Genomic DNA, 14,489 nt, shown 5'->3' on the forward strand with positions numbered 1-14,489 from the left:
ACACCTTTTATTGGCTAACTAAATAGATTACAAATGCAAGCTTTCGGGGCAACTAAGGCCCCTTAATAATAATAATATTATTTATATAGTGCCTTTCCTATGCTCAAGGCACTTACAGAATATAAGAAAGTGGCAGGGTATACAGTATATAGCATTGTACAAACCAAATAAATAAATAAAGAAGATTACGACAGTGAATTCAGAGAAAAAAGCCTAACATACAACATAATTGGTGGTCTAGCACACACACACAGGTTACATGAGCATCTTGACAGGTAAAGTGAGAGAAGGGTAATAAAGTCAAGTAGAGCTAAAAGCCTTCCTGAACAGATGAGTTTTGAAAGAATTCATGGAGTCAGCTGATCTGATTAATTTCGGTAGGTCATTCCAGAGTCTGGGTGCTATACAGCTGAATGCCCTGTCATCCATCAGGCATGGTGCCTTAGCTGCCTCGAAAGCTTGCATTTGTAATCTATTTAGTTAGCCAATAAAAGGTGTCACTTCACCCTACTTTCTCCTGTATCAATCTATGGCTAACACAGTACAAAAGTCTACTGCAAAAGGTCAGTAGAGTAAGAGATAGGGAATAGCAAATATTTTGAAGTTATTTTGTCCCTGACAGGAAGTCTGGCTAGTTTATGAATATGTTTGTTAACTTACTTTGTTGAAAGTTGTAGCAGACAGTAGTGTCAGCTTAAAATGCATTTAAAGGTCTGTCTTAAGCAATGCAGTTTAAAAAAAGGAATGATGAAATATGACACGGTTGAGCAAGCATCTTTGTTTTTTGAATGTCTATGTAACTGATCAACTGACAGAAGATAAGCAGTACTGTGTGAGCCATTGAAGTCTCAAATACAAATTTGGATAAGGGCAATGGTGCTTTAGTGTCAACTGAAACGCATCTGTGATAGCATACGGGACACATTGGGACCATGTCCGTAAAACATGGCATTTGATGTGTTTGATATTGAGCGGTTTTATTGTAGACTGTGTGTTGGCCCATTAGACTGGACGTTTACAGCCTTCAATTTATTTAAAATGAGCATTGAACATGTGAAAGGCAATTGAAATCAGACCTAGGACTGTTTGGAGGGTCTTGTTATTTAGTTTCCAGTGAGGGTGTCTACTTTTAGTAATTGGCCTGTTTGCCTGTTTTCATAGACACTTTCTGCACCTTTTTTAATGGTGCATTTAAGTTAACCAGTACTGTACTTCAGAGATCTCCTCCTGCACCCGAGTTGATGTTACTGTCACTATTCCTGCACAATTAGCATCAGACTTTGGCCCTAAATGTGGTGTAATTTTTTAAAATGTGATACATGCTTGATGTCTTTCTGTATTACTAGAAAGTTTTTTTAATTTCTTAAATGGGTGTCAAGTTTAATTCCTCCTTCAAATTAATTGGGCTGTTTAATTATGTTATTATTAGATGCTTTCACCTTTACTGGTCCTGACAATTCTAAATGGTGTTTTCAACCTTCTGAGAACATAATGAAAATGATTTGTATAATGGGGCAGATTAGCACTTGGCAGTTCTTGATGTTTTCTTTTTTTAAGATACCGAAACAGATGTCTTAGAACGGAGCTTCCCAAACTCAGTCTTGAGGACCCACTGTGACTACAGGTTTTTATTCTAGCCAAATTCACAATCAGTGATAATAATCAATGTCATTTATTTAGATCGTCTTTTTCCCCTTCTCTTATTCTGCCTTTAGAAAAGCACAACTGTATGATTTTTACATTTATAAGACATTTAGAAATGGTTTCTACTTTTGCTTTAAATGCTTAATTCTTTTTTGTTGTTGTCCTATTGTTTTGTTATTTTTTTGTGCAGTTTGTACCTTTCATTGTATTCTAATAATGATAAGTAAAACAAACAGAACTGACAGCCAGGTAAACAACACCGAATGATTAAAGACTGAAGTAAATTTAATGTCAGACTCACTAATTAGTAGATAACAAATTTAAACAATAAGAACACCTGGAAAGCAGAGTGAAAATCGGGCTGAAAATTGTTAAAAATTACCAAACAAAAAAACTATCCCCTTAGAAGTGCTTAGTACATTTTAATAAAAAATTTCCAAACTTAGTTTTGTTACTTCTCCATTGACTCCAAAACATAGAAACTGGGAAATAACAGCTCACTTAATTGGGCTAAGAGTCCTAATAAATACAGTAGTTGGTTGGAACCAAAACCAGCAGCCCCGTGGATCTCGTATTCGCAATGGATTGCAACTCCAGTCTCGCTCAGGTAGTCATTTTTACCTTTATTTGGTCTCAGTGTTTAATTAGCTGAACTTCTTATTTATTCTTTTATTTTTCAAGTGAGCAAAGCAGGCACAATCTGTTTATAAAGGACATTTATAAACAGCATTGTGTTAGCCTTAGAGATATATATATATATATATATATATATATATATATATATATATATATATATATATATATATATATATATATATATATATATATATATATAATGAGGTAAAAACGCAAGGAAAAAGGACAACTAATTTACAAACTATATGATTGGGACTTGTGTTGGGCCGTATGACCAAAATTGTATATCGCGGTATTTCTCAAAATAATCCCAGGTTTCAGGGTATTCAACGGTATTTTTTTCTAATGCATGAGTGGATGTTAACCACATTTTCCACTGCAATGACTGCAGTAGACTGGCTAAGAATAACCTGTTCCACTGTCATGAGAACTGTACATTGTACAAAAAAAACATTTTAATGTGCACACAAATCTAAGCTGAACCATCATAAGTAGGGGACTCACTGTACTGACTGATAATAGAGATAACAGAAAACTGATTATACACACATTTATTGTACATATCTTATTACTATGTTATGTTTTACTACCATTACTTAAAATAGTTGATTATTTTAATAACTATTACATACCTATGGCTGTGTGAAGCCTGTTTCCAAAGCACTGGAGTCTTGTCCAATTGTTAATCTTGACAGCCTTCTTAATGTTGGCCCCACTGTCCGTTGTGATAGCCACTTGCCTCTGCTCTGTAAGCCCCCAAGAATCAAGTGCTTCCAACAAACCTGCAGTACATAATTCGCCAGTGTTGTCATTTGGAAAATAGCTTGTTTGGAGGCAATAACTTTTCAATTGACAGTCATTTATAAAATGAATTGTCAGGCTCAGATAGGGCTCCATAGTGCGATTTGACCACATATCTGCTGTTGTTGAATAATAGCCACTGTAGCCACCTCTGCTTGTAACTTCCCTCTGTGTTCTTGGTACAAGTTGGGGATTGCTGTTTGGCTAAAGTACTTGCAACTTGGGATCACACGTCTGGGATCCAGTGTCTTGATCATAGCCCTGAATCCGCCTTTCTCCACAGTACTTAACGGAACCATGTGTTTGACTATATGGATTGTAATGGCGTTGGTTATCTCGATCCACCGCTTGCTTTTTTCGTCATAGGCAGTACCTCTAGCAAACACATCTATAAATGACGTCTGACTCGAGTGTCCTCTAGACTTTTCACTTTTTCACTGAGGATGTGGAGGGTGCCAATCTTCGTTCCACACATTCATTGTACTCCAAAGCATGTTTGCGGCTAAGGTGGTGCAGCAAGTTGCTTGTGTTGACAACTTTACTTCAACAGCATTTGCAGTAAATAGTTGTTTGCTCCACATCCGACCTTTTTAAAACCAAAGTATCTCCAGACCACAGACACGGCTCCTTTTTTTTGGCAAAAGTTCTTCTGTGTCATCATGTTCAACTTTATCATCTGCTACAGCTTCAGTTTCAGAATGTTCTCTGTTCATTTTCACCACTCAAATACGTCCACTAGCGCATGTTCTCCATTGCATACGTGTTTAACATATATCATATATGAATTAGGCGCCGCCGCAAGTGGCAGCCTTTCCAGCAGCTCCGTGTATGACTTTATCTTTCTACCTTTTTCTCTATTTCACTGATCACTCCTACCATTTTCTTTTATGTGGACTCGTTCCTTGGACTCTTTTTACTACTATGTGAATTTTAATAGTCTACTATGTGAATTTTAATAATCTATCTATCTAACAGTGTAGCAGTGAAAAAGGTTCCCCCTTAAACAGTTTCCCGATGCGCCACGTTTCGAACGATGTTTAGGCTATTTAAACCGGTGTTGCGGTATAAGAAAAATTCATATTATAACAAAAATAAAGAATGGTTTTCAGTATGAACCAGAATACCTCCCAGCACTAATTGGGACACATTAAAATGAAAAAGCAAACTGTATTAAAAAAAGGCTGAGTGGAAAGCAAATATTAAAAGGGATGCGATTCGAGTCTACATTTAAAAACAGCTGACACAATGACCATAATGACTGGGTTTTGGAATGACGGTAGAGCAAATCAGCAATATAAAGGTGGGGCAAACCATTAAAGCTGCAAAAACAAAAAGTAGAAGATAAAATGAATCCAAAAACTACCTGGGAGCCAATGAAGGGAAGATGAAACTGGGGTGATGCCACTGTATCTTTGTGCAAGTCAGTCTCGCCAGTTGCAGACGTAACAAAGGGGACTGGCAACTGACTGATACCAGTGTTCTTGTACAAATGTAATCTAAATGCATAGATCACTTTCTCTAAAATCAGAAAATGGCACATGATTTTAAACTGGAAGCAGAGTTTACTGTTTTTCCCAATTTAATGTCTAGATCAAAAAACAAATTTCTTTAAAATGACCTTTTCCCTTGCATTTGTGTTTTTAATGATGTTTAACAAATGCTGTCAAACATAGCAAACAGCAGGGTAAGCAACACTGCTACAGGGCAGCTGTTTTAGTGTTACACATTTGTGTGGCTATTAGTAAATAATAGCATAAATAATCAAAAAATACTAAAAAGCAAAAAACATATACATCTAAATTTCTAATTTATTATTTAAAAAGTACAAGCACAAAACAGCTTGTTTAATTAATATAGCAGCCCAATTAAAAAATTTAAAACAAAAAAATTGTTAGGATGACAACCTGCTGCAATGGGGGTCCTCCAAGACTGAACCTGTGAACCACTAATTTAGAATCGGCACATACTTGGCTGGTAACTGGTTTGTTCCTGTTGTTTTTTTTTTTTTTAATTGACCACATTTAAGAGTAGTTTGCATGTTCTCACCGTGTCTGCGTGTTTCCTCCGGGTACTCCGGTTTCCTCCCACAGTCCAAACACATGGAGATTAGGTGCATTGGCGATTATAAATTGTCCCTAGTGTGTGTGTGTGCACCCTGCGGTTGGCTGGCGCCCTGCCTGGGGTTTGTTTCCTGCCTTGCGCCGTGTGTTGGCTAGGATTGGCTCCAGCAGACCCCCCGTGACCCTATAGTTAGGATATAGCGGATTGGGTGATGGATGTATGGATGGAGTAAATAAAAGGATCTGACTGTAAACCCAATAATTTTCCATTTTCAGCAGTCATTGTATTCTATTTAAGAAGCTGACGGAGTCCAAAACAAGACTGGAATGAGTTATGAGTGACAAACCCAAAAAAGAATGTATAACCACAAATGGGGCCAACGTCAACATTTTAAAAGGTATGGAAAAAAGCAATTTCTTATTTTATGCAAGTGACAACATTTTCTTTAGTATTAACTAGGAGGTTCTACCATTTTGACGTGGTTTCTTTCTTGGTTCCTTCATCCAACCCTCTCATCAGTATCACATATTAATACATCACTCTGAGAGGATTGGGGGAACAGTGTGTAATACCTTAGACACAATTCATTACATGTGTGCATTTGGTTAAGTTCGTTGCATTTTGATGGTTTTATTGTACAGCACTATACAAGGACAGCGTCAGCATTTTAAAAATCATCTATAGTGAAGATTGTTTTATACAGACCCGAGTTTTCATAACAGTTTTAAATCGCGCCCCCTAACGTTTTTTTGAAAGGAGCCCACTAATACCAATTTGTTCTTTTTTAATTAATGATATATCATAGATGCATATTTTATTATACCAACTCAACTTTTATCGACATTTATCCAACTCTATATTTATTTTTCTAGTATCAGAATGTACTTTAAGTTAATTTGTTTTGGTTTCAATAGATGTATTTTTCACATTTTTGATTCTTGTTTTCTTTTTTCACATCTTCGCGCCCCCCTTTTTGTTATTTCGCACCCCCCTAGGGGGGCCCACCCCACAGGTTGAGAACCACACAAAAAGTATGTTAACTTACATATGGTGAACTCAAGACAGTCGTGTATTGTTTTTCTTCCAACAAAATGGCCCTAACTCTTAAATATTTTTGAACATCCACAAACTTGGATAACTTAAAACTGCAGGGTGTTGTCCATCACAGTAATGGCGTCAGATGGCACGCACTTTTGTTCATCTGATTGTAGCTACCCACATAGCCCCTCATAACAAACTAAATCTAACATGATATTAAGCCACATAAAATTAAGATAATAGAAGGTACCTTTTTTAAAACATTTTCAAATGAAACCAAAAAAAGCATAAAATTCATTATAGAGCAGAGGTCTGTAGTGGCTGCAGGTTTTTGTTCCAACCATTTTCAGCCTTGCAGATAATGAAACTTGGCATTTATTTATATGGCGTGTTAGTGCTTTCATTATCACAAGGCAAAAACGGTTTATTCTTTGTTTTCTGAGAACTTTGCTATAATGTTTAGTGGTCCTTCCTCTCTTTTATTAATTTCAAAACATTAAATGAACACAGATACCTCATAATGCATGCACACGGGTTAGTCTTAGAGCTGCTGGCTTCTCTGTCATTTGCACCTTATTATTAATTAGTGGCTGGTTAAGAAAACTGGCAACGATTAAAAGCTAACTGTACCTATTTCAAATAAAACAGGCAATTAAGGGTTCTGAATTGTAACAAGCCAGCTACTTCAAAACTCAGCCCAAATTAAATATTGCTTTACTAGTAAATGATAGGGTCGTAATTAAACTGGGTAAAATCTACAGCCACTGCAGCCCTCCAGGACTGTAATCGAGTGCCCTTGTGATAAGAGGGTTAGTGCTGCACCCACACCCAGGCTTGCAGTAGAATGGCACAACTCACCAGCTTTTACAGTGATGGCTTTTTTTCTGTAAGGTGATCCTTCATATCCGTCACTTGCCCAGTCCATCCTGGAGCTGCCTTTCCATTTAGTAGTGTGAAATCAAAACTGATAATACCAATATTTTGCCATCCTGAGGTTTAAATCACTATGACATTTTAAATTTTTTATCACCTTTAATAGAAAAAACTATACATTTCTACTTGTGTGCAAATCACAGTGTACAACAGGAGTTAAAAAAAAAAACTCCTCTAAAAGTAACAAAGATTGTATAAATTTAGCTTACTTTGTAGTTTATCAGCAAGTGTGCAAAGCTACATTTTCATTTGGTAAGTTATGCACACTGACAGTGTTTTATATGTAAACAGGTAGACCCTGGGCCCTAAAGATCACATTAAAAGAGGGACACCACGACACCCATACCCACGTCGTGATTGCTTGGGGTGGGGTAAGGAGGCTTGCTTTGTACACACGAGTCAAGAACGCATTCAAGGTCTCGTCGACTCATCCCAGCATTTTCCTTATTTACCTAAGAATCAGGTGAATACTGCTCTCCAATGGCAAATCATGAGATTGCCAGTTAGTAGCTACCTGAATAAAATAAAGAGTCTCTACTCCACACATATTTTAAAATAATATTCAGAAAAATTTTAAAATAAATGCCAGTATGGCTTCGACTATAACAGTCACGTTTCCAGTAAAACAGTCCAGTAGGTAGTTGGTTAGGCAGTTTTTACATTTAAATTCCGCTGTTTGTATTTCTTATTTGATGTTACAGCCTTTCATCTCAAAATACAGCAGAGCTTCACTTTTATAAAGTAAATATCCAATTAAAAGATTCAAAAATGTATGTCTCCGCGTTGATAAAAAGTAAAACAAACAAAAAAAAAAGATCCATGGATAGTTTTCCACATACCATACTTCTGAATGACTTTATCAAAGTTGAATAGATTAAAACATTTAAAAATGTCCAAAATAATATCCTCTCGTGTACCTGCACACTTGCAACTTGTGTAACTAAATGTGCAAATTAGAAAGACGTAGGGAAGAAAAAAAAAAAATCAGAATAAATAGATGCGGGATCAACATTCCGTCTCACGGCACGTGTCATTGGCTGAGCCGCTTCTAGAAGTCTTCACGTCTGAAGGCTGCTTTCATCTCCCAATGGAGATAATAAAACTCCAGCGAATAGGCTGAATTATCCCTGCAAGTTCTCAGACCCTGTTAGAGTTTCCTGACCTTGTCTACTGGGTATATGGGCAGCGTGAAGGGAATGCCCCATGTATGAAAGAGAAGGCAAGGCCTCTTGCATCCCTCTAAAGAAAAAGGCAAGCCAAACCAGGAGATCAGGGTCTTCGACTAGTGGATAATGTTGAATTCTGTAAGGAGTGCCACAACCAGGAAAATCATGTAGTACAAAAGCAGGAAGATGCCGTACGTTCGACTGACGCGAAAGCACTGCGCTGGGACGAGAATGAAGGAGAAGACCAAACTGAGACCCAAGGCACCAGCGAGGATCCAGACGAGGAGACCTTCTGGTTGGAGCTGTTAAATTAACAAAAAAAAAACAAACACACAAAGAAATCATTATAAACCTTCACTTCTTCACATTGCACCAGAGATGAAGCCCTTTCCTGTCTTGAGGGCTTTCAATGTGGACTGCACCATGACTGGAAAAGATGCCAAATGTCTCATCACCTACCTTTACCACGTTTGCACCGCCAGGCATCTGCAGCAAGCACCCGATGCCGACTCCAAGCAACATATCTGCATCAATATTAAGGAAAACGGAATGATGGTCGTAAGTTATTGCCAGATGAGATCCTACTGTGGTCTGGTGGAGGTGTCCCGGCTTGGACACCCGCAGGTGTTCATGAAAAGTGGTTGCCTGGGTGTCACAAGGAGGCGCTGTCTCCTAACATATGAGGGCTAGAAATGCTCCTAGCCTCCGGTGTTTGGTCATCCATCCCCTGGCACCTTCCAGCTTGGGAAGGGGTCATGCCATCATCCAGCCGTGATGCTGGTCTGTCCTCCATGGCACTCAAAATGCGAATAGGCAACCAAATCAATAAACACCATGGAGAGCAACTTTTCTTTGGTTTCTAATATCATCCATGAAGATTGACCAGTCTAGGAACGAGACATCATAACGAGCAGGGAGTGACCACATAATACGCACAAACCAATCAATGCTATTAGAGTCTGACATTTTGCCTGTCTACGTTAAACACAGAGGCTGCATTTTCAGAAGTGTATGGCTCTAGAGAACTTTTTCCATTTTCTGGGGTTAAATGTTGGCATGGTAGTGTGAACAAAAGGCAAAGATGGACACCAGCATCTGCTTTTTTAAACAAAAATAGACTGAAGCTCCTTCCCTAGTTCTCTTGCCTCTTTTTATTACTTTACTTCCATTCATCATTCTTTGGGACATTTTAAACCAAACTGTTTCTTGAGAAAATAGGTCAAACCCTCACCTTGGCATCACTTGCGAGTTTGGCTGGCAGTGTGACAGCATGGCTATGGACTCGGACTCTCTAGCATCTCTAATGTTATTGCGTTTAATGTCCCTGCCACTATGTCCCAATCTCTTAGTGACACAACCAATTTTATTATATCACTTTACTTGTAAAGCAATTTACAAAAGTGCTATATAAAGTAAATGGGGTTCTTTTGTTCCCAGAGCTAGACGTGCTCGTTCTTTTCATGCAACCTTTTGGGGTCAACCTGGAAAATGGCAGTTGAACTGGCACCTATATACTTAAATGAAAGGCCTGTTTCTTCTGGTAGTCCTCAAAAAGAAGGACAGAATAACCATCTGGCTTACGCATTTTAGTTAAAAGAGACCGCTGGGGTTAGTTTCTCTATATAGTTTGTGTCAAAGTGAAATTTGTTTCCTTCTCTCGTGTTTTTTAGACACGCCATCGTTACTCATTTAAATTTAACTGAAATACACTCACCACCCTGGTCTAGTCCTACGTGAAGTGTATGTTGCAGACTCCCACCTTATTTAATTGAACAATTTATTAAACAAATGAAAAGGATACTGAAGATTATTCCGCCAAAGCAGGCTGCTATAGCCATTCGTGGATAACCCTGCCGTGCTATGGTGATGTCGGAAAAGCAATCTGTATATGAGAAAAAAAGACAAGTTTAATGGTCAGTTGTGCATTATTAGTACATGTAAATGAAGTTAACACATCAAAGAAATCCCACAGGTTAATGCCGTTGGAATTCGTTAAATAAGAAGGTTACAACGGTAGTGTCTTTCAATTGCAGTAGAGTGACAAAGTCTAACCTCCAATGCTGTTCCCCCAGGCCAAAAGCGTCAGGCCCAGAACCGTATTGCTCAAGTTAAAGATCACACCAAATGTCTGCAGGAGGTTCACCACCTCTGTAGCTGCCGTGCTGATCCACATGGCGCTGACCAGGAAGCCCAGTAACGAAAACACCTGAGAACAAAAGAGTGGTTAACGCTTTGCAGGAGTTTGATCGAGGTGTAAACGTTCAAGAAAACAAGGACTTGAATTGATCAGAGCTTTTAAAAGAAACCCAGCAGGAGATTCACTAAGCCCATCGTTGTGGTTGCCAGGGTGGCAAACCACAAAGAGAGAGAGAGGTTAGGAGCAGACACTGATACAGCACATCACCACACCCACCACATGATGAACCAACCCAGGATCCCAGATTGGGACCAGAGTGCAGCCATGCAACTGGTGAAACCTCAACACCACACTAGTTCAGATGACAAAGACTTCTTAAAAAAAAATAAATAAACAAAAAATGGTAATTGAACTCCAAGGTAGCCTAGAAACATGTAGTAGACCCGGCCTTGCATGCTGAAACAATAGTGCTGACCCATTTCAAGACCTACGCCAAGGCTCAATATTCAGGGAACGACACAATAATGCAACCTGAATATACACAAAAACCTGAAATTCTTCACTTTTTTTTTTTTTTTGCGCAGGAGACACTTTAACTAATATCAAGACAAGGAGCCTCTTCACCTCCTTGCTGAGGCCTTTAAACAAAAGCCAATCTTAGAAAGTTAAAGATTAATGTTAAATGCATATAGTGCTTGCTTACATTCTGTAGAATGTTAGATTCTCATAGATAGTAGGATATGGTGTAGACTTTGTACTCCCTGTAAGTTAACAGGGGCAGTAGGTGGCGCAGTGGTAGCGCTGCTGCCTCACAGTTCGGAGACCTGGGTTCGCTTCGCGGGGCCTCCCTGCGTGGAGTTTGCATGTTCTCCCTGTGTCTGCTTGGGTTTCCTCCCACAGTCCAAAGACATGCAGGTTAGGTGCATTGGCGATTCTAAATTGGCCCTAGTGTGTGCTTGGTGTGTGTGTGTGTGTGTTTGTGTGTGTCCTGCGGTGGGTTGGCACCCTGCCCGGGATTGGTCCCTGCCTTGTGCCCTGTGTTGGCTGGGATTGGCTCCAGCAGAACCCCGTGACCCTGTGTTCGGATTCAGCGGGTTGGAAAATGGATGGATGGATGGATGCAAGTTAACAGAGATAGAACTTTTGCTTAGCTATATCTGAAGAACAGAGTGTTAATTCAGCTAGTTAGGAAGTAGTCTTACTGCTAGCATGGACTATTAGATATGTTTGCAAACTGGAGATGGTTTAAAGTTTTCTAAAGTGACTCAAATACAAATATTAGGATCAAACTTCGAGTAATGAAACAAGATTTATAAGCTGTGATGGACGGCCGGCGTTTCGGTCTGGCCCGGACGTCCCTGAACAGAAAGAAGGAGGAAGAGCAGGTTTTTTAGGACACTGCCTCCCCCGGGACGCTAGATGGTAGCTTCTCTGGACGGAAATGGTTCCCTTGATTCCCTTAGGGCATCATGGGACATGGAGTCCGTTTCTTCAGCCCTGTTGGGTGGCGTAGGTGCTGCCAGGGGGAGCTCACAAGGAACCTGGGGACTCCTACTGTTATTACGTCCCAGAAGTACTTCGGAGGCACGAGGACGGAAGCCTGCAGTACTTCCGGGCTACTTGAGGAGGAGGATGATGTGCCGTTTGACCCGGAGAAGGAACACTTCCAGGTCACAAGCTATTCAAGGGACTTTGGGAAACCCAGCAAGGGAGCCGGAGTTGGGAGGTTGCGTGACTAAGCTGCTGGGAGTTGAGGATTGATTTATTGTATTGATTATTGTTGTTATTATTATTGATTTAAGAATTGTGGCGAGTGTGGTTCTTTGTGCACTATATCTGAAGAAAGATATTAAAATTCTTCTTGGTGCTTTTTATAAGTGTGTCTTGGAAGTCTGTCTGGTGGGTTTCACAGGGCAACAGCGAACCCTAGCATTCATAAAGCCTTAAACAGAACTTTTCTTTTCTTTACTATATCGACTTTTTCTCTATTTTTGTGTGAACATTTTGCTTTGAAATGTTACTAAAACTTAAAACGAGGATATTTGGTCTGTGGAAGGATTTTATCATGCATCCTATGAAGCAAACTAAAAGCTGCAGAACGTTGGTAATGTTGGATACACGTATCTACACATATTCTTAACTGATGCGTGTTCAGCAGCGGTGTTGCACTGAGAACACATCCCTAGGGACCAGCTTAAAACTAAGACACAGATAAACGTCACGAATCCAATATGTTCAGCAATCCAGACAGGGCCCTGACAACACACACATCAGGCTTCTTATTGTAAAGCTGCATCCAGTGTGGCCCTCCACAGAGTGAGCTGTCAACATACAGTAGAAGTAGTCACCTACTTCCTAATGATTGAGGTTGCAGATTCACCCGCATCACTGTCTTACAAGCGGAACACATTACGGTATGTTCAACTGCTGAAATGCACATGCCTATCTGCAAAACTAAGATAGGTCAGAGAACTTCAGCAGATAAACTGCATGTGAATTTGATTTCACAAGAGATGCGGTGCACTCACCATCACTGACTTTTTGTAGGAATAACAGACACAGGGTTTTTGAAATTTGATTATAAAAGTAAATAAATAAAACTTGAGCCTGGGCTTTGCTTCTTTAGAAATGTGCTTTGTGTCTTAGATTGTAGACATATAAAGATCTTTTACATTTTTTAGAAATATTATCCATATTTTTCTGTAGTTCACAAATTTTCCTTTCTGTGTATCAGAGAGTGTCACAGGGAGAAAAGAAACTTGTATAATATTGTTGTTTTTGTTTGTTTTCTAAGACTTGATCATTTATTTATTTGTCAGGTGCATTTACCCAGTGACCCGACATTTGCGAGATAGACATATGAGCGGCGACAAAATAGCGCCCATTAAAACGCGGCGTATCGCGAAAGTTTCCTTAAATATGAATTACTAGTTTAAAAGCATATATAATAATGTTTATTTTAGAAGTCAATATTATGAGACACGGCATGCAGATAGTCCTTAAGATCACGCCCTGCATATGTATGAAGAATTGCAGCAAGACATCTTGATAGCGGAGCGTATTTAGACTTGCTGGCTGCCTGACTGCTGGTAATTCTGCTTTGTATATGACGCGTTATGCCAACCCTCGACTGAGTTATTTGTTTGCGGCATGCCATCAGCAACACGTTCTCACATATTCCACATGGTGATAGGAAACAACGGGTTGGATCGTCGATTGCGTCTCAATCGACCAACGTAATTGTCCTCCCAGTAATCATAAACATTCTGGAGATTGTTGGGTCTACTCTCGCTCAGTTAATTGAAAGTGGACCCAACATCTTCCAGAGGAACGAAACTCAGTGCAATTAGCATCTTTGAATACAGTTATAACCTAGCACATAATGTGTACAATAAGTCCCACTCTCTTGGCCTCTCTCGCGATTTTGTCGGCGCACATTTGTTGAAAACCAGTTAGCGGATTTGTCGGCGCGCATTTGTTGAAAACCAGTTAGCGGATTTGTCGGCGCTCATCTGTCCGTCGCGGTTTTGTCGGCACTCATACGTCTATCGCGATTTTGTCGGTGAACCCATTTACCCCGATGACCTTCTTCAACTGGAGTACAGGCATGTGAAGTTGATCAGTGAGGCAGAAGTGGCATATACACCTTGCAGTGCCCCATCCCCTTAAACAAACTACCTAATAAAGCAGGAATCAGAGTTAAAAGGCTGGGGAATCGTAGACGCTTAAAACAAGGGATTGTCGGCCTTTTTAATCTTTGAGTGGCCAGAATTGAAGGTGCTTTGAGGGTGTAATCCCACTAGGCCTATCTGTTCCATACCGTGCCCAAGTGTTGGCCTGCATTCATACTGCACATGCTGTTCTGGGCCCAGGCGAGCTTAATCTCTATGTTAATGAAATATTTGACTTTCACAGTTAATTTACCTCAACCAGCAGGACAAGTCAGCTAGTGCGGTTTGTCTGTGGACGCTTCTCCCCTCTCGTTTGTCATATTTGTATTGGGGAATCTGTATTGTGACTGTCAAACGAGTAAAAGAGGAAAATTTTGAAAAAGATACAAATTGGCGTGACTG

The 14,489-nt window shown here is 39.6% G+C and overlaps 1 protein-coding gene across 4 annotated transcripts in view; it reads right to left on the bottom strand.

Annotated features, from left to right (window-relative positions):
- Nucleotides 1–7,192: 7,192 nt before the first annotated feature.
- The window catches only part of slc8b1 (solute carrier family 8 member B1), a 30,798-nt gene continuing 23,501 nt past the window's right edge, over nt 7,193–14,489 (bottom strand). For all 4 annotated transcript variants that reach the window (XM_039772293.1, XM_039772292.1, XM_039772291.1 and 1 more), the window contains exons 12-15: nt 10,332–10,485; nt 10,081–10,161; nt 8,739–8,803; nt 7,193–8,581 (exon numbers count right to left, since the gene is read on the bottom strand). In XM_039772293.1, coding sequence (XP_039628227.1) covers nt 8,396–8,581; nt 8,739–8,803; nt 10,081–10,161; nt 10,332–10,485 — 486 coding nt within the window. In that variant the 3' untranslated portion in view covers nt 7,193–8,395. The remainder of the gene's footprint in view (nt 8,582–8,738; nt 8,804–10,080; nt 10,162–10,331; nt 10,486–14,489) is intronic.

This window comes from Polypterus senegalus, chromosome 12 (genome assembly GCF_016835505.1).
Source record: "Polypterus senegalus isolate Bchr_013 chromosome 12, ASM1683550v1, whole genome shotgun sequence".
Classification (NCBI taxonomy): domain Eukaryota; kingdom Metazoa; phylum Chordata; class Cladistia; order Polypteriformes; family Polypteridae; genus Polypterus; species Polypterus senegalus.